Source organism: Hylobates moloch, unplaced genomic scaffold (assembly GCF_009828535.3).
Source record: "Hylobates moloch isolate HMO894 unplaced genomic scaffold, HMol_V3 SCAFFOLD_16, whole genome shotgun sequence".
Classification (NCBI taxonomy): domain Eukaryota; kingdom Metazoa; phylum Chordata; class Mammalia; order Primates; family Hylobatidae; genus Hylobates; species Hylobates moloch.
Window position 1 is genome coordinate 81,065,635 of NW_026652291.1, and position 24,720 is coordinate 81,090,354.

Here is a 24,720-nt window from a genome sequence, read left to right on the forward strand (position 1 = left end):
CACCACGAACCCACCAACTCTGGACACAGTGCTATTTCCCCTACCCCCAAAGCCTAACTGCCATTATTTATACTAGAATGCTATAAGCCTTACATTTAAAGATAAAAAATTTTCAAACACCTTCAAATTTTTAAAAGATGTATCATAGCTAAAGAAATCCACACAAATTAATCTCAAATTTTTTCTCTTTCTGATAATAGGGAATATGTGAGACGAAAGTGAGAGGGTCACTTGGGATAAGACTTCTTTGCTGTTAGTAGTAGTAGTAGTAGTAGTAGTAGTAGTAGTAGTAGTAGTAGTAGTGTAGTAGTAGTAGTAGTAGTAGTAGTAGTAGTATTCGAGACAGAGTCTTTGGCTCTATGTCCCCAGCTGGAGTGCAATGGTGCAATCTCGGTTGACTGCTCACTGCAACCTCCGCCTCCCGGGCTCAAGCAATTATCGGGCTCAAGCCTTCCGAGTAGCTGGGACTGCAGGGGCTCGCCACCATGCCTGGCTAATTTTTTTGTGTTATAGTAGAGATGGGGTTTCACCATGTTGGCCAGGTTGGTCTCGAAATCCTAGCTTCCAGTTGATCCACCCGCCTCGGCGTTAAAAAGTGCTGTGATTATACAGGCGTGAGCCCTTGCGCCCCACCGGGCCTTCTTTCAACACTTGGTAAATGTCCGCCGGACTTCTGAAGGAAAAGGACTGATTCCCAACTCCTGCAGTATTCTTCAGAAACAGTAGGTGGTAGGAGCTCCACGGCATAGAATGTAAAGGACCTGGAGAGAAAACAGTACCTGAACATTTTTGGCCTTAAAAGTATTCACCTACTTTTTGTGTGTGTGTGTGTGTGACAGAGTCTCGCTCTGTCGCCCAGGCTGGAGTGCAATCGCGCGATCTCGGCTCGCTGCAACCTCCACCTCCCGGGTTCAAGCCATTCTCCTGCCTCAGCCTCCTGAGTAGCTGGGACTACAGGCATGTGCCACCACGCCTGGCTAATTTTTGTATTTTTAGTACAAAAATTGTACTGTTGGCCAGGCTGGTTTCAAACTCCTGACCTCAAGTGATCCACCCGCCTTGGCCTCCCAAAGTGCTGGGATTACAGGCATGAGCCACCATGACCAGCTATTAACTTACTTTATAATTTGGGTGATGCGAGCAAATTTTCCTTCTGTTCTGTGATACTACCTACTCATAAGTCGGGGGAAATATTCAACCAAGATGCGTTTGATAAAGTTGGCTGTGCTCTCTGCCAACACTCCCGCTAAAATATTATTTGTAAACTGACCCCTGGGGTTTCTTCACCTATTTCCTCCCAACCCTCATGGCTTCTGAAATTTCCCCCTCTTCCTTCACCTCTCCTTTTGAGAAGGCTTAGGAATTTTATCCTCAGCAAGCTTATAAAATGCCAGAAGACCTAATTTAGGATTGTCCTTTTTCACCCAGGAAAAAGACTGGATTTGCAGAGTAAGTGAATCATGCTATATGATCAAAGAATTATCTCTCTTATCATTAGTTCTTGATTGATTGTGGTTTTCAGGCTGTCGAGGAAACGCAAGAATATGGCAGTTAAATCCGGATTTTGAAGTTAGAGTGCCTGGATTCAAATCCAGGCTCAGTCACGGCCTGTGTGGCTTTGGGCCTGTGACTTAACCTATTTTTGTTTCCTTACTGTAAAGTGGAGATAATACTAGAATATATCTCTTAAGGTTGTAGTGAGGATTAAATGAATTACTATATATAGCACTTACTGCCTGACACATAGTAAGCACTATGAAAGTGCTAGCTACTGAGAGGCAGGAGAATAGGGAATTAGGGTAACCAAGGGTTAATGCATAAGCAAAAGAATAGCAGGTGCAGATAGTTCTAGGCAAGATTAGGCAGCATACAGGCTACATCTTGGCTCCTGTGATAACAAGACCGAAGTTTCCACTTCAATCTCTGATTGACTGTGGGGCAAGCCTCCACTTCAGCCTCTGATTGGTCGTAGGCCAATCCTTCATAGGGTGTAACCAACTGGAGGCCTCCAAATGTTATGTAGGGGTGTTGCCCAAGTTCTTTTGGCTTTACAAAAACCCTGGGGAGCATTGCAGTAGCGGGGCTCTTGAGCTGCTTCTTGAAGCCCATTCCCGCTCTGTGGAATGTACTTTCACTACAATGAATCTGTGTTTTCATTACTCTATTCTTTTGTTGCTTTGTCTTTTGTTGTTTCTTTCTTTTGTTACTTTGTGTATTTTGTTCAATTCTTTGTTCAACACGCCAAGAACCTGGACAATTCACAGTTAAGGCCTTCCAACCGAGTAACATTACCATTATGGATTCCTCTTTCAATATTTTATTAAGAAATTACAGCAAATTCGTGTGTAGTGTTGTTGCAGAAAATAAACTAAATTCTATGCAAATATTTCAAGTTTGTTGGCTGAAAACCATTGCTGGTATTTCTGTGGAAATGAAGATCACAGAACAAATTACAATGTAAAAATAGTTTTAAAAATTTAAATACATGAATTAGTTTAAAATGCAAGAACAAAGCAAAGCAAAAATGTGAAGAGAAAGTGAATAAAGTTTCCTAGACATCAAGCGATAAAGTATCCCATATTGTTCCTGTTCAAAATCTTTAACCACTTAACCACCGGATACGATCCAAAATTTTTATCCCCCTACTATAGTCTTGAGTGTTTATGTCTGCCCAAAATTCATATGTTGAAACTCTCATCCACAAAATGATGGCATTAGGAGGTGGGGCAAGGCAATTTGGTCATGAGAGTGGAGCCCTCCTGGATGGGTTTAGTGCCCTTAAAAAAAGACCCAAGAGAGATGCCACACTCCTACTACCATGTGAAGGCATAGCAAGATTACACCTATGAAACAGAAAAAACTGTTCTTACCAGAAACCAAATCTGTCTTTATCTTGGACTTCTCAGCCTCCGGAACTGTGAGAAATAATTTCTGTTGCTTATAAGCTACTCAGTTTATGGTATTTTGTTACAGCAGTCCAAATGAACTAAGATACCACCATATATATATATATATATATATATATATATATATACACATATACACATACACTCTACATATGTATATATACACATACACACACACTCTACATGTGTATATATACACATACACACTCTGCATGTGTATATATACACACACACTCTGCATGTGTATATACACACATACACACACTCTATGTGTATATATACACATATACACACACTCTACGTGTATATATACACATATACACACTCTACATGCGTATATACACAGATACACACGTATATACACAGATACACACTCTACATGCATATACGTACACATACACACACACTCTACATGCGTATACGTACACATACATTCTACATGCGTATACATGCACGTATACACACACTACATGCGTATACATGCACGTATACACACACTCTACATGTGTATACATGCACGTATATACACACTACATGCGTATACATGCACGTATATACACTACATGCGTATACATGCACGTATATACACTACATGCGTATACATGCACGTATATATACAGTCTACATGCGTATACATGCACGTATATACACACACTCTACATGCGTATACATGCACGTATATACACACACTCTACATGCGTATACATGCATGTATACACTCTACATGCATATACATGCACGTATATACACACTACATGTGTGTATGCATACACGTATATACACACTACATGTGTGTATGCATACATGTATATACACACTATAGTGTATATATACACATATATGCACTATATAAAGTCATATATACATATATAGTGTGTATACATATGTATATATACACATATATAGTGTGTATATATATGACTTTGATATATATTTCTATGTCTTAGACATATATAGACATACACATATATCTATATATAGACATACACATATACGTATATATAGACATATATGATACCGGTCTTTTAAAATCTGGCTATAAAACTTTTTCAGACATACTCCTCTATTCAGTGGGAACCACCTACTCTATTAAATTCTAGGACCCTTGCCTATTTAAATTCTTAACTCTTCTCAGGGTACACACAAGAATATCCTTTCTAAGGCTTCTTTCCTGATAGGAGACAAAAGTGATTGGTCCATCCTTATTTACATCCTGCCTTACTCAGTAAGAGAGTTAAATCAGCTTTTGATGTGCATTAAAGCATAAGAAGCTTTTCAATTCTTTAACTGTATTTTAGTGTTAGACATAGTTTAAGCCAAAATGAACCTGAGGCCAGCTGACACCTTTTAACAAGCCCAAGTAGGGAGGCTAATAAGAACAGCCTGTAAGGCCAGGTGCAGTGGCTCACATCTGTAATCTCAGCACTTTGGGAAGCCAAGGTGGGCAGGTCACCTGAGGTCAGGAGTTCGAGACCAGCCCGGGCAACATGGTGAAACCCTGTCTCTACTAAAAATTCAAAAATTAGCCAGGTGTGGTAGTGCTCGCCTGTGGTCCCAGCTACTTGGTAGGCTGAGGCACGAGAATCGCTTGAACCCAGGAGGCAGAGGTTGCAGTGAGCCAAGATCGCACCACTGCACTCCAGCCTGGGCAATAGAAGGAGACTCTGTCTCAAAGTAACAACAACAAAACAGCTTGTAAGGCACTTCTGTCTGTTGCCGACAGGTATGCAAAATGGAACAACATTTTAGAAGAACTGGACAAGATCTAGCAATGGTGATGTAATCCACCCTGGCCCAGCAATTCCACTTCTAAAAAGCCATTTCCTACATACAAACTGACAAATGCACAAGGCAGTTCATCACATTCATTATTCGTAAAGGCAACGGTCTGAAAACAACTCAAATGTCCATCAGTAGACTCGTTAAAAAATCTATGGTATATCCACACAGCAAAGTGCTGGGCAACTGTAAAAAAGAGTAAGAATTATCTCAATATATTGATATGGAAAAATATTAAGTGAAAAATGTGTTTTTGTAGTATGCTATCTTTTTTGTAAGCAAATGGAGAAAATGGTATTTTATTTTAAAAATGAAACAATGAAACCAGCATCTAATAAAAGTTATTACCTATAGAGAAATAAACTGAACATGGTGGAAAAGATGAAAATGCAGACAAAATTTCTGTGAATGCATCTTGTCATATAGTTTCTACTCTAGAGTCAAGTAAATATTATATATAATTAAAAATTAAATCAGAAAGTATATCCCTAAAAATTAAAAGCTGAATCAAAATAAGCTAACTATACATTCATTAGGTTATTAACCAAAGAAAAGTGTTACTTCATTTGATTCTAAAGCCAGTGTTCATATCATACATCCTTGTAAAATATAATTTAATGATGGAAGAATAACAGTCTTAACTTTTGGTCTTATTATTTATTGGTATTATTTATAGCTATATCAGTATTGCTAATTTGAAACTATTATACGTATGTTGTAAGATAAATCAAATAGGTAATTATGTCAATGTTGCTAGACCAATATTTTCAGACTAAAAAAAGATATATGGCCGGGCGCAGTGGCTCACGCCTGTAATCCCAGCACTTTGGGAGGCCAAGGCAGGTGGATCATGAGGTCAGGAGATAAAAACCATCCTGGCTAACAGGGTGAAACCCTATCTGTATTAAAAATACAAAAAATTAGCCGGGTGTGATGGTGGGCACTGTAGTCCCAGCTACTCAGGAGGCTGAGGCAGGGGAATGGTGTGAACCCGGGAGACGGAGCTTGGAGTGAGCCTAGATGACACCACTGCACTCCAGCCTTCCAGCCTGGGAGACAGGGAGACTCCATTTCAAAAAAAAAAAAAAAAAAAAAAGATATATTAAAATCAAAGCATTTAAGTAAAAGCCCTTTTCCTCTCTCTTAAAAATTAAAAAAATAAAAAATAAAGTATTTCCTGACTCTGCCTACTGAATAGCCTATAAGCAAGGACAAATGAGAAAGTACCACTAGCACCCATGCTGGGATCTCCAAATACCTTTTCCTAGCAGAAGGTATCACGGGCCCTTAAAGGAACAGGTGATTCTGGATTTGGGGAAGAAAATGTAAAAGAACTAAAACAAAAGGATGCCTGAATTTGATACCTGAATTGTGGTTACAGGAGAGAATATCCTAATTCTTAAGACACATACACTGAAGTATTAAAGCACAAAAGGAAATAATGTATTCAACTGACTTTCAAATGGCTTGAAAAAAATGAGAAAACATTATAAAAACAAATGAAGCCAAATGCTAAAAATTGGTTAATCTTGGAAAAAGTATACAAGAGTTTTAACAACTTTTCTGTAAATGTGACAATATTTTAAATTATTTCAAAAAATTTAATAATTTGTTGGTACTTTTTCTAAAAAAAGAAAGGAAACTTTCAATGGAACTTAGCAGATATCCACAGGACTAAGATGGACAATTAATTGAAATGCATGTATTCAAACAGATACGTAAAAATTTTTGGTTTCATGATACTTAATCATCGTTGGAGGTTGCAAGGTCACCAGTTCATTACTCTGAAGATTGAGAAAGGAATGAATGAAACATTTTCCCCTGCCATTCTTGTATATAATGTATCTCAGAGTAACCAGATAAGTGATGGATGAGGAAGTGCTTACTAAACTCTCAATACTGTCAGCTGACCAATTTTACAATGACTTCTGGGTAATGTGAAAGCTATTCCTGCATGCATTAGAATAAAAAGGCAGAACTAAAAAAGCATCTATGTGGCCAAGAAATCTCAATTTCAATATTTTAATGTGTACTCCATTCAAAATGCATTATTTACATTTTCTGTGTCATCTATAATACATTTTAAACACTTCAGGATATGTCTGTTAAGTTCCAATTTCAACTCTAGGAGTTGCCCTCATCAAGAATGCAGTTGAGGTCCTTAATATCAAAAGAAAGGCAATCAGTGTATCAAAAAGATGTCTGCACTCCCATGTTGACTGCAGCATTAGTCACAATAGCCAAGATACAGAATCAATCTAAGTGTGCATCAGTGGTTGAATGGATAAAATATGGTACATATATACAATGGACTATTCAGCCATAAAAAGAATAAAATCCTGTCATCTGAAACAACATGGGTAGAAATGAAGGACATTATGTTAAGTGAAATAAGCCAGACAAATATTGCACGCCCTCACTCATATAGGACCAATAAAAACTTGAACTCATGGAGGAAGAGAATAGAATGATGATTACCAGAGACTGGGAAGGGTAGTGGGGAAAGGGGAAAAGAGGGGATGATTAATGGGTACAAAAATACAGTTAAATGGAATAAGACCTAGTGTTTGGCAACACACACGGGGCCTGTGGGGGGGACAAAGGAAGGGAGGGCAGCAGGATAAGTAACTAACACATGTGGAGCTTAATACCTCGGTGATGTGTTAATAGGTGCAGTAAACCACCATGGTACACGTTTACAAATGTAACAAACCTGATGTCCTCCACATGTATCCTGGAACTTATAATAATTTTTTTTTAAAAACAGATCTAGTGTTCGGTAGCACAATAGGGAACTATAGTTAACATTAATTTACTGCATATTTCAAAATAACTAAGAGTAGAATTGGAATGTTCCTAACACAGGTGATAAACATTTGGGGTGATGGATACCCCAATTACCCATTTGATCACTGCATATTTTGTATCAAAATACCATCTGTACCCCGTAAGTATGTACAACTATTATGTATCATAGCAAATTATTTTTATAATTTTTTAAAAGACTGGAGTTAACAGGTGGCTAGCTAGCATTCTATCTAGGAAATTCATGCTGAAAGCAACTTCAAGTACTCCTGTTATCTATCCATAATCTAATCAGTAGCCAGTGCTCTGCTAATTAGCATATTAAATGTCGGGAGCATTTCTTGGGGAAGTGGCTCATCGACTACAATATCAAAAAGTTGCTCTTGACCTGGCATGGTGGCTCATGCCTGTAAATCCAGAAATCCAGCACTTTCAGAGGCCGAGGTGGGAGGATGACTCGAGGCAAGGAGTTTGAGAACACCCTGGCCAACATAGCGAGACCTCATCTCTACAAAATAAAAATTTAAAAAATTAGCCAGGCAGTGGCCCACACCTGTACTTCCAGCTACTCAGGAGGCTGAGGCAGTAGGATCATTTGAGCCCAAGAAATGGAGGCTGCAGTGAGCCAAGACTGTGCCACTGCCACTGCACTCTAGCCTGTGCAACAAAGTGAGACTATCTCAAAAAAAAGAAAAAAAGAAAGTTACTTTTACTCATAAAGACTGAATCTATTCAGGCCTGCAATTTACCACTTCCTAAGAAAAGGCACCCAAGTCTCAACTGCTTGTTTCTTTGATTGCTGGTTACCCGATGCTGACCACAAAAGTAATGAAATCCTCTTGGATATTACTGTGTCTGCCTCAAGTAAACCTTTCTTAAAAGGCTGGTCAGAGAATCTAAAAGGACAGGAAGCTGGGACTGCAATGGGCTTACTGAACACTTTTACTCCTGTTACACTTATGAAAGTTTCTTTAGTAAACGTCTGAATGTGTGGCAGAATTTGGCCTACGACATGTTTTCTCTTTTTTGGAGATGGAGTCTTGATCTGTTGTCCAGGCTGGAACGCAATGGCGCCATCTTGGCTCACTGCAACCTCCGCCTTCCAGGTTCAAGCGATTCCCCTGCCTCAGCCTCCTAAGTAGCTGGGATTACAGGCACACGCCAGCACGCCCAGCTAATCTTTGTATTTTTAGTAGAGACAGGGTTTCACCATGTTGGCCAGGCTGGTCTCAAACTACTGACCTCAGGTGATCCGCCCACCCCAGCCTCCCAAAGTGCTAGGGTTACAGGTGTGAGCCACTGAGCCAGGCCTGACCTAAGACATGTTTTCACTGTAACCTGCTAACGAGGATGAAAAGGAGTGGCTACTCTATGGCTACTACCTATCTATGCGTAAAACCCTAAGAGCTGAGCATGACAAAGTTAGCTTGGTTCAGTTCACAGTTACCATATGACATGTACAAAGTAGATTTTTAATTTTTATTTTAAACATTTTACATTAAATGAAATTTAACCATAATAATTACAGAACATTACCACAATAATATACACAAACAACCTTTAAAATAAAAAAGAATACAATTCTCAACTAGTTAAATGACACCTTAGTATGTAAACATAAATAAAACCCTGATGCTAAAAAGGTACATGTTCAGAGGTAAAATACATATACAAAAACATTTAAACTAACAGAATCCACAACTAGATCACATTCTTTGCAAGAGAGTACAAATATTAGTACTCTACAGCTACAAAATTTCAGAATCCTGTTAAAATCAAAACCGTTGCTGGTATATAATACACAGCACAATTCATAAGGCAAAAATATAGGCATTATCCTCCAGTTCTTTAACTTCACTTGTATTTTAAGGCAAACTTGGAACTTTTTGCTTAGTATTTAAAAATAAATGGGACTTACACATAACTTAACAAAATTAACAATAAATTATCTCTAGTTAAAAGTGTATAATATAAAAGACATATGGATAACAATTTTTCTCTCTGCAGAGATGTAAACTGGATTTTTATTTGACTCCATATTCACACCACTAGGAAAATTTGTAAACCTATTGTATTAAAAATGTATTGTATTCCTCACTCTTTTCAAATGTGTATCAACACCAAATCAATGCACTGTAAGTGAAAATCCAGTACATATCCAGTCATGGAATAATTGTTATCTAATTAAATCATGTCTAATTAAAGTGCTGTTTACAAAGGGAAAAAAGGTTAAGAAGTAGAACTGGATATTAACTTGACAGGTGACATCTTATAATTCCTTAACTTTTAGACTACAGAGGTTATGAGGTTATCACAACTTTACTGAACTTTAAGCAGTAAGTGTTTATTGTAGAATCTGATTTTCCTGAAAATGAGCACTTAGGTGACAATACCAGGAATCCAACACCAAAACTGAAAATAAACACAACATGTGCATATATTTCTCTCAATGTCAGCCAGAGCCTTCATACTACAGGAAATATATATATTTAAAATTTCTATAGTTTTCTTACTAGAAAATACATTATCCAATTCTAGGAGATTTGGAGTTCTATAAATATTAGGTTTTTTAATATTTCTTTTTCATGCCAATCACACCTAATTGGACACTAAGGAATTGCTTATGCATAAACTAGGTCTCTAATCACTTCTTATGATGTCAGAGATAAGGAATTAGATTCATCCTTCACCAAAATAGTTATTAGGGTCTCTCACACTATATTTTACTCTCTTTGAGTGAAAAAGAGTATATCTCTCTAGCTCCCACAGCATCTAAGAGAATATCTCATACACATAGCAAACCCTCCATATGTGTTCAATTATCAAAATAAAATTTCAAAACCTAATGCCATTTTCCTATCACTTGATACCACTTCCTATAATTTAATATTCACTCACATTTAAAACAATAACAGCAATAACACAGAATTTATAAATATCCTTGGAGCTACATTAAAAGCCACTTACATTCTTTTACAACATCCAATGATTACTGAATAGCCAAAGGTGCCTAACAGATTAAGTTGTTATAATTATAGAAGGCAAGTATCTTGCAACTGATTACATTAACTTCTATTTCCCAGTGCTGCCCTTTTCCAAAATATTTCTGGGAAATCTTAAATAGCTTTTCTCTTCTTGCCTGAATATGTATAATTATTTCTAATACTTTTAATCCTGAGGATTTATAACCAAACATTTTGATCCTTTTTAACATTAGAAACATGTGGCTTTAAATTCACAATTTGTCAGCAGAATGTTCATAATGAAACTTCTCATAAATTTGTGAAAGAAGGCGCTAATGTAAACATATTAGTTGTCAGGTCAGATTAGTAGCTCTGGTTGTTACGAATAGTACAGTAGGTTAAGCAATCGTAAAATAAATATACTTCTAAATTTTGAACATTTTTCCTCTTCCTTTCACAGATTTTCATAATTTGTTCACTGGTGTATGGCTCCTACTACTACTGCCCAAGGTATTTCACATTTAGTCTTCATCAAGATGAAATCTAGATTTTTCAAAAACAATGACCAGTATATGTTTTTGAGCTAATTTACCAAATGATTATATACTAATTTGATAGTGGAGATGATACATGAGCAAAATATTGTTAAAATACAATGTATAGAATAGATGTGTTTATAATTAAAATCATTTTCTTTTTTTTTTTGAGGCGGAATTTCACTCTTGTTGCCCAGGCTGGAGTGCAACGGTGCAAGCTCGGCTCACTGCAACCTCTGCCTCCTGGGTTCAAGCAATTCTCCCGCCTCAGCCTCCCAAGTAGCTGGGATTACAGGTACCCACCACAACGCCCAGCTAATTTTTTGTATTTTTAGTAGAGACGAGGTTTCACCATGTTGGCCAGGCTGGTCTCAAACTCCCGACCTCAGGTGATATACCCGCCTTGGCCTCTCCAAGTGCTGGGATTACAGGCGTGAGCCACTGTGCCCTAAAATCATTTTCCACAGTCTTTCAAATTCCCTTATCTTTTGGGAATACGGGATTAAAAATAGTATAATAGGATATATTTAATAGTTTGATTGCTATAAACAAAGAAAACTGAATTGGGGATTTAAAACTAAATATGTGATGAATCTATTTTAAACTGCTTTTCTTTAAATAAAGTCTGGGCCAACTACAATAGTGCACCTATTTCTATGCAATAGATTTATTCAAATCAATGAAAAAGTTATTGCTATATATTATTATGTTATTCAGACAAGCAACATAGAAAATACTCAGACTATCAATTGTTATTAGTTGCTCCTGTTGAGTTCTAAATTAGAAGAGACTAAAAATCACTTGCAAGGTTTTATAATCTGTGCAAATATTCATAAAGCATGATACTACATTTATGATTAAAAATGATTTTACATAGTTTTGTAGTATATATTCAAATCTACAAATGGCAGTTTATGGAAGAACAAAGAACTGTAAATTGCCCGGCTATAGTATTCAAGAAATAAACATATATACTACAAATGAACCTACGTTTTATAATTACAAATGGCTTCTTAACAATAGTGTAGAACATTATGGCACTTAAGAATATAATATGAATTTTTTTCTTAGGAAAAATTATCTTGCGGAGACTTTATAAGGAGATCGCAGACAGGTTTGAAAAGAAAATCAAATGACTACAGTCCCAAAATACAAGTACCAACATCATAATAAAATGCAAGTGAATGTGTTTGAGACTAACAGACATTTACTAAAACATGCTAAAATCAAAGAAGTTAACCACTTTCTTTAAATAAGCTGTCACTGGCTACAGCAAACAATTTTGCTTTAAAAGATCATTTCTTTAATCAAAGTAGAACTCAACTTAGAACCATTACTCAAGAAAACATCGAGTTCCAGTTTTCCTCAATAACCTTAAAATATTCAGTTAACTAAGAAATGTACAAAGTAATGCATAACTGCCTAGTGCTTTATATTTAATGCATATATTTCTGTTTTTAAGAAAGACATGTAATATCTAGCACAAGAAGAAAGAATATCGAAAGTGTAACTTTCTTTAAATCACTATTCAGGAACCATGAAAAGCATAACACAGGCCATTCTGATGATTTTTGGATGTTAACATTAGCGTAATCACTAACATTTTTATTAAGCACAAATGAATCAAGCCATTAAAAATGCAAAAGACTATCAAAACATGTCATGCATATCTCATACTGAACATCCAAATGGCCATCAGTTATAGCCTTGTTATAAATCCTACAGTTAGCACCATTTTATATCTGAACACTTTGAAAAAGCAAAGATCTTAAAAAACTAAAATTATAAGGATATATGAAAAAAATTAATATGCACTAAGAATGGTACTAAACACTGCTCAAATATTTACATCAGCACTGGGAGGCCTGCTGTCCTACTGAAGAAAAACTGAAACACCTGATATGCTTAAACTCCTATCCATGCTAACCATAGCATAGATAGGTAATTAAATTCATCCAACATTAACCTGCCCATATACAAAAGGCATAAACAGTAAATATCTGATTTCCTAAAATAGGGCCCCAAATATCATGATAATAAAAGGAATTGTTTTAAAAATTTATTACATCCCTAGCCCTAAAACCATTTAGCAGGAAAGTATTCAGATGACTACCTATTGGCATGTTATTTACAACCCTTAAAAGTACCAAAATAAAAAGCAGCCCTTTGTTTGTTTTAAAACAAATGAAAAATGTGAAGCATTTACATCCAAGAAGCAGTATCAGCACTCTGTCTATTCATTCAATACACTCCAGCACCTAAAGCATCGCTCATCCTAGTAAATCACGGTTATCAGGGAAGGAGAGCTAAGATTAAAAAAAAAAAAAAAAAAGCAACGTTTCGTCTACATGTACACTTATGAACATAAAACTAGTATATCTCAGTCTTGGGGGAAAAAGTGCACAATTCAATTGGTAAGGTCTTTACTTTTTTTTTTCTCTTTTTTGTTTTTGATTATTGATTTACTGTGTAATCAAGAGCAACCAAAACTACTTGTCAGTTAAAAGTACCCAACAAAACTTTTGAGTCTTCATGCTACTACTTCAAGTTAAAAAGAAAGCAATGCAGCTTGTGGGTTTCAGAAAACTGGGCCATCCGTTCATGCAGTACAAGTTTCACCACCATACTATTTCCGAGAGTTCACGTTTGTCAAAGTGCAGTTAACCCAAAGTTGCAGCGACAGTATATCATGCCAGCTGAATCCAGCCACGTATCTGAGATAGGATCATATTTCTGCACTGTATTCAGATAGGAAGACCCTGAGTGACCACCGACGACATAAAGGTAGTTATCAATTACAGCAGCACCAACTCCTAGGAAAGGTTGGCAAAAAGAAGAAACATGTTAACCATGAAGTATACTTTTTCTCACTAAAAATAAATTTTTATTTTAATGTTTTATTAAAATACATTTTAACAATCTATTATTAATTATACAAGCAATATACAGTAGTCCTCCTTTTATCTGAGTTTTTGCTTTCCATGCTTTCAGTTACCTGAAGTCAACCACCACTAGAAAACAGGGAGTACTGTACAGTAAGATATTTTGAGGGAGACCACATCCACATAACTTTTATTACAATATATTGTTACAATTGTTCTATTCTATTATTGTTGTTGCTAATCTCTTACTGCGCCTAATTTACAAACTAAACCTTATCATAGATATATATGTATAGGAAAAAACATTACATATATAGGGTTTGGTACTATCTGCAGTTTCAGTCCACTGGGGGTCTTGGAATGTATATCTCCTGTGGGTATGGGGGGGCCTACTGCAGCAATATGTGCTCGATGGAAAAACAAAATCTTTAAAATAAAAGTAAGAGTTACTGAGGTGAGAGGATGGCTGGAGGCCAAAAGTTTGAGGCAGCGGTGAGCTATGACTGTTCCACTGCACTCCTGCCTGGCTCGACAGAGTAGGACCCTGTCTAAACACTAAAAGAAAATAAATAAAAGCAAGAGTTGAAGTCTTCCTTTACCTCTCCTCTCTAATCCTACTCTTCCTTTCCCTTCACTACAGGAAAATGGAATATATATCTTTCCATAGGCTTTTTAATTTCATTTCATTCTAGAAAAATCATTTTATGAGGTTTTCAAATAAATACACTGAAATATTTAAAATATAAAGTGACATAATTTATGCTTCTAAAAATTCTACTTTAGATATTATCTTATATAGTTGTAAAAAGAAACAGTTTCCTCCAATTTTTTAAGTTCTCATTGTTTCTGTGGCTTTCCCTCTCAAGGATACAAAAGAAACAAATTATAGTAAACACTAAAACAGTTCATTTCAGCTTGTCTTTTCAGTTTCTCTTGCATGTTTGTTTCAAAAGGTTCTTTAATCATAAATATAGGTTGAACATCCAATACCCAAAAATATGAAGTCCAAAGTGCTCCAACATCTGAAACTTTACTTTTGAGATGGAGTCTTGTTCTGTCTCCCAGGCTACAGTGCAGTGGCGTGATCTTGGTTCTAGCGATTCTCGTGCCTCAGCCTCCCGAGTAGCTGACACTACAGGCATGTGCCACTGCGCCAGGTTAATTTTGCATTTTTAGTAGCGATGGGGTTTCACCATGTTGCCCAGGCTGGTCTTGAACTCCTGACCTCAAGTGATCCTCCCACTTCGGCTTCCCAAAGTGCTAGGATTACAGGCGTGAGCCACACCGTGCCTGGCCCAACATCTGAAACTTTCTGAGCACCATATGATGCTCAAAGAAAGTGTTCACTTAAGCATTTCACACTTTAGATTTTTGAACTTGGCATGCTCAACCTGGTAAGCATAATGCAAATATTCCAAAATCCCAAATCCAAAACCTGAAACACTTCCTGATCCTAAGCATTTTGGATAGGAAATATTCAACCTGTATGAGGAGTGCTCCCTAAAGCATTTCCATCAGTATCTTAAAACCTTTCCCTTAAAATGATGTGATGAGTTTGAGTTCAAAGATAACAATTTCTCCTAAACCACAAAAGTGGATTTGTTTTTTTTCTACGAACTCTGAAATACAGCCCTTTTTGATCAACTATACCCCTTGGGGAAGAAAGAACATTTGAAAGTGAACATACAGATTACTGATGTACAATAGAAAACAAAACAGAACAATCCAAGGATTGTATGTATGTAACATATGAGAAGATGACATTTGTTAAACGGACAAAAAGAGCTTCTATAAATATACATTCTAGTATAAGCATTTCCCAAAATGTATTCAGCAAGTTTGAGAAACAATAATATGCACGTTGGCATATAAAAGTCACAATAAAGAAATCTATATACTTTTGTCTAGCTAATTGTCTTTCAAGTTTACCACATACAAGTCTTGTTTTTTTTTTCTGGACAAGTAATATTCCTACTGCTATATTCCAAGGAACTAATATTGCAATCACATCATTATAGAAAACATTGCCTTATATGTTTAGAAATTAATAAATTCTTATTACCTGTTCTAGGTTCTTTCATTGGTCTACACACAGTCCACTGATTTTGATGAGGATCGTATCTTTCAATGCTGGACAAATGTGAGACTCCATTATGTCCACCCACCACAAAAATAAAGCCTAGCATGACACCCACGCCAAAGTGAATCCTTTTATCTGCCATGGATGCAACCATCTCCCAGGAGTCCTTACTTGGATCATAACGCTCCACACTGCAAATATTTAAAAACAATTTAATTTACAGATCTTTTGTGTCATTCTTCCTGTCAAAGCAAAACTAAAACCCACTACAGCTTTAAAAGTTCACATAATAGAGATATATTAAACAAGAGTAGTCTGCCACAAATGCTTAGGTTTTGCTGATAAGATTGCAAGGATAAAAGCTTACCTTGTAAACAAGGTGCAATTCCATATGCTATTCCATTATATTGTACAAGCAGCAAAGTATATTAAGAGCATAGAACTTGGAGTCAGAAGACCTGGGTTCAAGTGCTAATTCTGTATACCTAGGGTGAATGAACCTTAGCCCTACTGCTGTGGATTTGTGTAATCCTGAATCCGTCATTTCTTCTCACTTGCAAAAATGAGGATAGTGCAACCTCAAGGGATTCATGTAAGAATAAAGTCAAATGAGTATGCACGTGACTTTGAAAACCACTAATTGAATACAGATTTTTTTTGTTCCTAAATTTTATTTACCTATTTTTGAGGCAGGTCTCACTCTGTCACCTAGGCTGCAGTGCAGTGGCACAATCATAGCTCACTGCAGCCTCAAATTCCGGGGCTAAAGTGATCTTTCTGCCTCACCCTCCTGAGTAGCTAGGACTAAAGGTACATGCCCCCATGCCTGGCTTGAATACAGAGGTTTTTAGGATCTTCTACACAGTTAAGGGAAAGAGAAGAGGAAGAGAAGGTGGGGAAAGGAAAAACTTTTATTTTTTTTCCTCACAGGAGAATTCATGCGGCTTACTGCAAAGTAATCATCGTAGATTGCATAGTACAAACTGGCTAATCATAATTATCTCAGGGTGATTTAGGAGTACTCAGGAATTTGAGTCAAGACTGTGTTTCAGAGAACCTGTGGCATTTCTAGGTGCATTATGGAATCCAAATTAAATCAGAATTTTCAAAAAGCCTTCCCTAGAAAATTCTAGCAGCTGTTTAAGACTATGGTTTCCCCTGAAGGGGCACAAAGGCACAGAGGTAAGATTGTTGGGCTTGTTCTGGCCCTAACCTAATTTCCTGAAAAAACCATAAGCATTTAACAGGATGTGACACCATTCTGGAGTTCATAATAGAGACTGGGTAATAATGTTTCTGAAAGAACTCCAAGATAGAATCCATTAGACCAAAATCATTGAAGAAGAGCTGATGCACTGCAGCAAGATTTTCAAGATAACCAAATTTAAAATACTTAACCTTTTATCTTACAAATTTTGGCCAGAAGCTTTTCAAAGAATAGAAATGCATGTCTATGTCCCAAATATTTTTCCTTCAACTAAGGGCAAAAAATAAATAAATAAATAAAAGGAGGAATACTTTGGCTTCAACAGAAGTGAAAATTTACACATGAAATGCTGTTGTGCCATCACTTTCTCAGTCAACAAACCTCAGTATTTGTAGAGGATTGGTTCCAGGATCCACCCCATCCCAAGGATACCAAAATTTGCAGATGCTCAAGGTCCTTACATAAAACAGTATAATATTTGCATATAAGCTACACATATCCTCTTGTACACTTTAAATCATCTCTAGATTACTTATAATACTATGCAAATAGCTGTTATACTGTATTATTTTGTTTTTTATTATTGTAAATTTTTTCATATATTTTTGATCCACAGTTGGTTGGATCTGTGGATGCAGAACCCGTGGATATGGAGGGCTGACTGTATGCCCTCTCATTAAAATACTCATAATCAAAATAACACAAACCACTCGAATTACTACTAAAGATACAATCTTTTCTTATCTTTCTTTCTTTTTTTTTTTTTTTTTTTGAGACAGGGTCTCACTCTGTTGCTCAGGCTGGAGTGTAGTAGTGCATTCAAGGCTCACTGCAGCCCCAACCTCCTGGGCTCAAGCAATCCTCCCACGTCAGCCTCCCAAAGTATTGGGATTGCAGGCGTGAACCACCACACCTGGCCAAAGATAAAACCTCTGGAACATCAATTTTCAATAAAGGTTCAGAATTATGATTAATTTCTCATATAACTAGTTACTTTATACTTTTATTTTCTCATATATATTTCTCCTTTATTCAGATAACACTACAGAATACAGATATCACAAATTCAAACTCCAGCATACCTGATGATACATGTATGATTACAGGAAAGAATTCAGAAAGGAATATTTAAATAAGGTTTTAAGTTTATGATGTGCTATAATATTGTACAGATATACAGGAATTAAATTTCTACTTCTTTATTCTATTAAGCAATACAATAAAAGACAATTTACATACTGTGCACATAGATGTACACTTCACACAAAATCTAAAGTTGTCTAACTTCATCTTATTTTTAGGTTTCTGAGTTTTAAAATCTAGTCCATTTATAGTGAATGAGCATAAAATTTAATGAGAGGATCTGATTGTTAGGTTTGTATTAAATTTCCATGTAAAACAATTACAATTATATCCATGGAGCAGATTAAGTTTCCCAAATGCTGGAAGTTCATTCATACACACAAATTGTTTAAAACTCAGAAATCATTGCTAATGAGACTTTTAAAAATCCACAAACATATGCAGTTTAGTTATTAAGTTAAATACCTGTTCATGTGGGCAGGACCATACCCACCAATGGCATATATCATTCCATCCAATACCGCTGCAGCAAAACAACTTCTTGTTGTAGTCATTGGTGCCACAGGTTGCCATTTTCTTATTTTGGGAATGTACTTCTCTACAGATTGTAAATAAGATTGTCCATCATAACCACCTAAGGCATAAAGTTCTCCTGCAAGTACTACTACTCCAAGAGTACTTCGGCTTTCATTCATTCTCTCTAGAGAAGTCCAAGTATTTGTATCAGGATTCCAGCATTCTACTGAATTTTCATGTTTTCTGATAGTGAGGCCAGGACGCACATTGGTTTCAATACCACCTATAACATATACTTTTTGGTCTAAAACGCATATTCCAAATTCATAGCGAGGAATGTTTAGGGGTGCCAAACCAATCCAAGAGTCATTCTGAGGAAAGTACATCTCCACACTAAAGAATAAGCAGAAAAAATATAAAATTTAAAAACCAAAGTGGCCCATAAAGACAGATATGTTTAGTCTTATTAGTAATCAGTGACACAAAAATTAAAACCACAATAAACCATGACACACCTTCCAAAGTGGCAAAAAATGTGAAGTCAGATAATAACTGTTGGCAAGAATGTGTAGCAAGAAATGCATACTCTGTTGGTGAGAGTGTAAACTTGTATAAATTACTCTGGAAAACAATTTTACTTTATCTAAAAAAGTTGAAGATACATGTGTCCTGACTCAGTGATTACATTCCCATGTATCTACTCTTCTGAATGTCTATTATAATTTTGCATCTAGACAAATATACACAAATGTTCAGAGAAGCACAACACAATCATCCACCAAAACGAGAATGGTTAAAGTGTACTTTATGTGTCCTGCCTGAGCAACTCTGTTGATGAGAAAGGCATGCATACATACATGTCCAAGAGTGTTTACTATAGTATTATTTGCAACAGCTCCAAAGTGGAAACAGTCCAAATGTTCATCCACTATAAAATGGATAAATTGTGCCACATCATAAAAGAGAATACTATATGGCAATGAAAGGAAAAAACTATAGTTACATGTCGCTGGGGGAATCTCACACACATAATGTTGAGATAAAAAAGTCAAATTCAAAAGGATATCAGTTAAGTTCAAAAACAGGTAAAACGAATCTCTGGATTAGGAATGAGGATACTGGTCACCTTTGGGGAGGACAAGAAGTGAGCTCAGGGGTGGCTTTTGAGTGTTGGTCATACTCTGTTTCTTGAACTGGTTTGTAATGTTTACTTTGTGGTAATTCACTGAGCTGTACATTTGGGATTTGTACATTTTTCAGCGTGTGTGTAACACTTTAATAATTAAAATTAAAATTTTTATTGTAGAAAGATAAAGTATATTATGCTCATACACTACATAACATATGAAGTGAACCATTTCCTCATGCAATCTCACAGATGAATTTCACAAACATTGTTCAGTGAAAAAACATCTGAATAATATATACCACTGCACTTACATTAAAATGTGTAAAACCTAACAATATACAGAGGCACATTTAATACGTGGCAAAATTATAATGAAAAGCAAGGGAATAGTTCATAAAAATTCAGGACAGTGGATACTTCTGGAGGAAGGGAGATGGCAGCGAGGAGGGGCACAGGGGGACTTCAGAAGTATTGTTAATAGTCTGTGAAGCTGGTTGATAGGTACTTGAATATTTATTCTTGATATCCTGCACCCCTATACTATATAATCTTTTGCACGTATATATATATATATAAATATATCTAAATATATATACAAATATATATATTTATATATATACAAATATATATAACTATATATACAAATAGATGTATTTACATATATACAAATATATATATAATTTTACCCCCTCAAAAGTTGGGAAAAGGTAGCTAATGTCCCCAAACTCAATAATGTAACAGCATAAAAAAAGTCCTCCATCCAGTATAATCAAGCTATATTCATTCACTCAATAGTTACGGAATTCCTATTTAAAGTCAGTTTTTGTTATAATACTTGTTTTAAAAATATGAATTTGATGCAATGATATATGATGGAGTAGTTTGACCCTAACAAGGTTTAAAAGAGAATGGGAGATAAGGAAGTGAAAACAGGGGGTATAATTTTCCAATGATTTTTACTATAATGAGTAAAATAAATATGAGCAGATAGCTGTGAAGGGGGGCAGAGAAAGACCATGGGACCAGAGGGGATTAATTTAACCTGGAAGCTTAAACCAAAATGTGTTTGCATGCTGATGGTAATGATGCATATAGTACAGAGGGAGAAGATGATGATGTAGGAGAGAGATAGGATAAATGGAAAAGCAAAGTCTTTGTGTAATGGAGAGTGAATGAAATCTAGTGAATAAGTAGAGAGGTGGAAGGGTTGGTCTTAGAAATAACTTGGCAGATTTGGTGTTGGGAAGATGAGGTAGTTCTCTTCTGGTTACTTCCATCTTTTCAGTAGAATAAGAGGTAAGGAGAAGGGGTTGTGGATGTTTTTAAGAGAGCAGAAGGGGTGAGACATGAGGGAGTCAAAAAATAAACTGATTAAGGAAATGTAGAGCAGTTACTGGGGAGTGCTGAAGGCCCCATGTGAGACAAGTTAAAATGGGTATGTAGGTTTCTCTAGTTATATTCTGCTGCTCAGATGTAGCCATGGCATAAGTGGAGAATTGAATTTAACTAGATGAGTATGATGGAGGAACAGAAAGGCAAAGGGGCCGTGGAGTATTTAAAGGAATGATGACTGTGATGTTTCTCCAGTCTAAGCTAGCTAAGCTGGGAAGATAAGAACATGTGGTGGTTCAAGAGCAATCAGTTCTCCTAACTGGTTATGGGGCCAATGGATGAAGAATCCTGAAAGGGACAAAGACTCATTGGAGGGTGTGCACTGAAAGAAATAAGCTTGCAAGAAAAAACCACTGTCAAACAGTGGAATGTGTGAACCAAGATTTTTGAACGTGTTGAAGTCACCAGTAATAACAAAGGCTGGCATCTGAAGTAGGAACAGTCTAGGACTGAGCCCTTAACCTGTAGGATATGGTTAACTCTTAAGACTTAGTGTCAGAATTGAATTTTTTGTTTGTTTGTTTGTTTTTTCTGAGACGGAGTCTCACTGTCGCCCAGGCTGGAGTGCGGTGGCACGATCTTGGCTCACCACAACATCTGCCTCCCAGGTTCAAGTAATTCTCCTGTCTCAGCCTCCTGAGTAGCTGGGATTACAGGCATGCACCACCACACTCAGTTAACTTTTTTTTTGTATTTTTAGTAGAGACAGGGTTTCACTATATTGGCCAGGCTGGTCTCGAACTCCTGAACTTGTGATCCGCCTGCCTAGGCCTCCCAAAGTGCTGGGATTACAGGCGTGATCCACTGCGCCTGGCCCAGAATTGAATTGTTAAATACCTAGTAGATGTCAGAGAATTGGAAAATTGGTTGGTATGATAATAAGACTTCTCAGTGATAGTAAGACTAAAGGTTATGATGATGGATTATCTAGAAGTTATGGATTTCTGGAGATGATTTAGCTAAATACATACAACATATAATGTCATTAGTCCTTATGGTTTTTTGACAGTGTCTTAGTTAATTTTCTGCTGATATAACAGAATACTACAGACTGGGTAATTTATAAAGAACAGGAGTTTATTTGGCTCAAGGTACTGGAGTCTGGGAAGTCCAAGAATATGGTGCTAGCATCTGGGAAGAGCCATCTCATGGTGGAAGACATCACATGGATAGCTAGCAAGCCTGCGCACACGACAGAGAAAATGGTAGCCGGACTTACCCTTTTATCAAGAGCCCGCTCTCGAAATAACTCACTCACTCCCACAATAATGGTATTAACCCCTTCAAGAGGGCGGATCCTTCAGGGTCTAGTTACCTATTAAAGGCCCTCCTAATACTGTTCAATGGCAATTACGTTTCCAACATATGAACTTTTGGAGAACACTTTCAAACCATAGAATTTTGCCCATGGCCCTCAAAATTCGTGTCCTTCTCACATGCAAAATATATTCATTCCATCCCAATAGCCCCAAAAGTCTTAACTCATTCCGGCATCAACTCAAAAGTCCAAAGTCCAGAGTCTATCTAAATCATATATGAACGAGAGTCAAGGCATGATACATCCAGAGGCAAATTCCCTTCCTGCTGTGAGCCTGTGAAATCAAAACAAGTTATTTACTTACAAAACACAATGGTGAGAAAGGCAGAGAATAGATATTCTCCTTCCAAAAGGGAGAAATAGGAAATACAAAGAGTAAGAGGCCCCAAGTAAGTCCAAAACCCAACAAGGAAAACATTAAGTCTCTTTTTTTTTTTTTTGAGACGGAGTCTCGCTCTATTGCCCAGGCTGGAGTGCAGTGGTGCGACCTCGGCTCACTGCAAGCTCCGCCTCCCGGGTTCACACCATTCTCCTGCCTCAGCCTCCTGAGTAGCCGGGACTACAGGCGCCCGCCACCACGCCCGGCTAATTTTTTGTTTTAGTAGAGATGGGGTTTCACTGTGTTAGCCAGGATGGTCTTGATCTCCTGACCTTGTGCTCCGCCTGCCTTGGCCTCCCAAAGTGCTGGGATTACAGGCGTGAGCCACCGCACCCAGCTGAAAACATTAAGTCTTAAAACTGGTGAATAATCTCCTTCGACCCCATGTCCTACTTCCTGGATACACTGGGGCAGGAGTTGGGCCCCCAAGACCTCTGGCAGCCCTGCCCCCATGGCTTTGCTGGGCTTAGCCCATGCAGCTCTCACTGGTTGGAATCTTGTGCCTACAGTTCTGACAGGCTGAAGTTGCACACTACTTGCACCACAGTTCTGTGGTTTTTGGGGGTGGCCCCATTCCCATGACTCCCCTAGCCATTGCCCTAGTGAGGGTGCTCTGTAGTGCTTCTGCCTCAAGACAGGTTTCTGCTTGCCCCCTGTGCTATCTGCAACACTCTTACAGTAGGAGAAGAAGGTAGCCATGCCCCCGTAACTCTTGTAGTCTGCAAGCCTGCGTTAACATCACATGGCCAACACCAGAGCTTACTACTTGTGCCATCTAGAGTAGCAGCCTGAGCCATGTCTGGGCCTATTTGAGCCACAGCTGGGGAAGCTACACTAGAATGTGGAGAGCAGATTCCCAAGGTGGCCATGGGCAGTCAGCATGTGGAGGGTGTCCCAGGCTGATCCCCCCAAACGGTTCTGCCCTCCTAGTGTTCTGAGACTACAACGGGAGGCACAGCCTCGAAGATCTTAAAATGCCTTCAGGGCCTTTCTCCCATTGTCCTGCCTAGCACTTGGCCCCCTTGTAACCACACTCATCTCTTTAGCACACATCCTTGGTTTACTTTCCTAAAAGATACCTTTTCACTTTTTACATGGTCAGGCTGCTAATTTTCCAAGTCTTTCTGTTCCACTTACCATTTAATTATAAATTCCATTTTTAAATCATTCCTTCCCTCTCGCACCTTACTATATGCAGTTAAAAGCAGCCACAAAGCAACCTGAATGTTTATCGCTCTGAAGTTCTGCATTCCATAAAGTCCTAGGAAACTGATGCAATTCAGCAAGGGTCTTTGCTAATATATAACAAGGATGGCCTTTACTCTCAGTTTCTGCTTGAGACCTCATCAGAATAGCTTTACTGTGCACATTTCTATCAACATTCTGATGATGCCCACTTAAGTTGTCTCTAAAAAGTTCCAGAATTTCCCTATGGCTCTCTTCTTCTGAACCCTCACCAGAATCACCCTAAACATTCTATTCACGGCAATCTAGGCTTCTTCCGGACTCCTACTTAAAATTCTTCCAGCCTCTACCCATTAACCAGTTCCAAAGTCACTTCCATATTTTCAGATATTTGTTGTAATAATGGCCCCACTTTTTGGTATCAGTTTTCTGCCTTGGCCCATTTTCTGCTGCTATAAGAAAATACTGGGTAATTTATAAAGAACAGAAGTTTATTTGGCTTTCAGTTCTGGGGGCTGTAAAGTCCAAGAGCATGATGCCTGCATCTGGGAAGGGTCATC

The 24,720-nt window shown here is 37.3% G+C and overlaps 1 protein-coding gene across 4 annotated transcripts in view; it reads right to left on the reverse strand.

The window, feature by feature from the left end:
* Nucleotides 1–13,395: 13,395 nt before the first annotated feature.
* The window catches only part of KLHL28 (kelch like family member 28), a 31,050-nt gene continuing 19,725 nt past the window's right edge, over nt 13,396–24,720 (reverse strand). For 3 of the 4 annotated variants that reach the window (XM_032135158.2, XM_032135159.2, XM_058429510.1), the window contains exons 3-5: nt 18,707–19,150; nt 15,934–16,142; nt 13,396–13,802 (exon numbers count right to left, since the gene is read on the reverse strand). In XM_032135158.2, coding sequence (XP_031991049.1) covers nt 13,639–13,802; nt 15,934–16,142; nt 18,707–19,150 — 817 coding nt within the window. In that variant the 3' untranslated portion in view covers nt 13,396–13,638. Of the gene's footprint in view, nt 13,803–15,933; nt 16,143–16,715; nt 18,072–18,706; nt 19,151–24,720 lie in introns of those variants that run through there. The other variant, XM_058429511.1, reaches the window with a different exon arrangement.